General features: G+C 42.1%; 1 protein-coding gene across 1 annotated transcript; it reads right to left on the reverse strand.

Annotated features, from left to right (window-relative positions):
* LOC107824702 (aspartic proteinase NANA, chloroplast) lies at nucleotides 1–1,623 on the reverse strand. The gene has a single exon (XM_016651503.2). It carries the CDS (start codon nucleotides 1,483–1,485, stop codon nucleotides 139–141), a length of 1,347 nt encoding a protein of 448 aa, XP_016506989.1. The 5' UTR covers nucleotides 1,486–1,623; the 3' UTR covers nucleotides 1–138.
* Between the last annotated feature and the right edge of the window lie 437 nt (nucleotides 1,624–2,060).

The following is a 2,060-nucleotide window of genomic DNA, read 5'->3' on the forward strand; positions in this document are numbered from 1 at the left end:
AACGACAAAGAATACAAATTATATTTAACACAATTTACTACAACAAATCGACTTATATTAATTTCCACAGGAAAAAAAATGTACCCCACCCTTCAACAAAAAAAAAAAGTATCCACGACTCAGTGAGTTGCCGAGTTATCATGGCAAACCACATCCGTGTCGCGTAAAACCAATCCGCGATCGATCCCTATCGAACTCGAACACGAATCCTTGCTGCATTAAGTTTCCGATGACCGAGAACCCCGAGGGAGCCGCCAACGGCTGCAATGCGAGGCATTTAACGTCCTCCGCGGTGTCAATGAAGTAGTTCCCGGGTGGCGGGGAAAGGACCGAGTCACCACTGAGTTTGAAACTCATTTTAGGGAAACTCGGTCTCGACACGCCCGATACGTTTACACACAAGTCAAACCCAAGAGTCGGGTCATTGACTTCTGGCAGCCTAACCAACCGCTTAAACTCTCTCACTATACGCCGGTAAGCCGGCTCGGCGAGAAAAGTCAATGTTGTCCCTGAATCCATAACAGTCCCGCCATTTCCCAACTCATCAATAGCCCAAACGGAAGGGTTTATTTGTAATTTTACATGCTCAATATAAACACTTTCAATCCCAATATAGTAAAACGTCGACGTAAATGGGTTATTTATCATCGGCGTATAACTCATTTTCGAATCGTTGACTTGAGCGGACCGGCCGATTAATAAGTAACTCGTTGGAGTTGGAGATAATGTGTAGTCCATAAAACAGTAAGAAAACTTGTTGCCGAACCGGCGGCCTAGTTGACTCGCTAATGAAATCGAACCGCGGCCCAAGCCCATTACACCTTGAGCTCCGTTAAAACTCGGACCGGTAATGCTTGGACCGGTCGCTTCAAAACTACAACCAAATGCAAACTTTTTAAACTTCACAGCACTGCCTGAGCTGGCATTAAGCGTCGTCGTTTCAGTAGAGAAAAATCCTCTGGTTTCAGACTCATCGGAGTAAGAGTACACGTAACGGCACGGACTGTGTTGGCGCGTGAGGTTACACGCAACGCCTCGTGGGTTGGGGACGAGCCTACATTTTTTATCGTAGCAATGGAAGGGGAAGTACGTGGAGGAATGGCGGGCGAGGAATGCGGAGCCACGGCGGCGGGAAGAGCAGTTTCGGCAGGCAGAACAAGTGACCCAAACAAGGTCACTGCCGGTGTCGGCGACTAAAAGGAGGCGTTGCGGCGGTGTACCGAGCTTAAGATCGACGAAGTACTGTCCACTGCCGGAAGATGCGCCAGAAGTTAATGGGAGTTTAGCTGAGCGGATGCTACGGTGGTTAAGGGAGGAGTAAAGAGTGTTTAAGCGCCGGAGGTCGGAGGAAAGGGATTGTGAAGGGTTTGGTGGGAATGTGTCTTTGTGAAGTAATGGGAGTTTTAGGTATTCGACTTTACGGTGGTTTGCGGCGGAGGAGAGGAAGAAGAGAGAAAAGATAAGGTACAACAATGCTCTTCCCATTGGAGATTAATAATGCGAGATTAGAGAGGGAGTTGTACTGTAAAGAGTAACGTTTAAGATCTGGGAAAGAAAGAGAAATGGAGAAGAAGGGTTGGTTGCATTTATACGTACGTGTTACTCTCTTTCTATTATTGATTGATATGGAGGAGTAGTAGTATTTATTTATCTTTGGCCTATAATGATTAGTACTATTATATCATCACAAAAAATATTTACATTTATCGTCAAAGCTCTCTACAACATTATTTTTGTATAACAACAATTCATTATAAAAGTCAAACTTTTTTTCAGAATAATTTTCATGTTCTATTATAATATATATTCTTTATAACAATATTTCACTATAATATTAAAAAATATTCGAAACAAACAATACTGTTGTTATAGAAATGTATGACTATATTTGGACTAAGTGCATCTATCTAAATAATACTAGTACTATTCTATTATTACCCAAGATCTTCGTTCTTACACATAAGATATTTGAAAATGAAATATAAAGAGATTTGAAAAGGTTATTTTCTTCTATTCGAATCGAAATAACCACATATCATTTCCTCTCAGATTTTGCGAAT

This window comes from Nicotiana tabacum, chromosome 20, assembly GCF_000715075.1.
Source record: "Nicotiana tabacum cultivar K326 chromosome 20, ASM71507v2, whole genome shotgun sequence".
NCBI classification, from domain to species: domain Eukaryota; kingdom Viridiplantae; phylum Streptophyta; class Magnoliopsida; order Solanales; family Solanaceae; genus Nicotiana; species Nicotiana tabacum.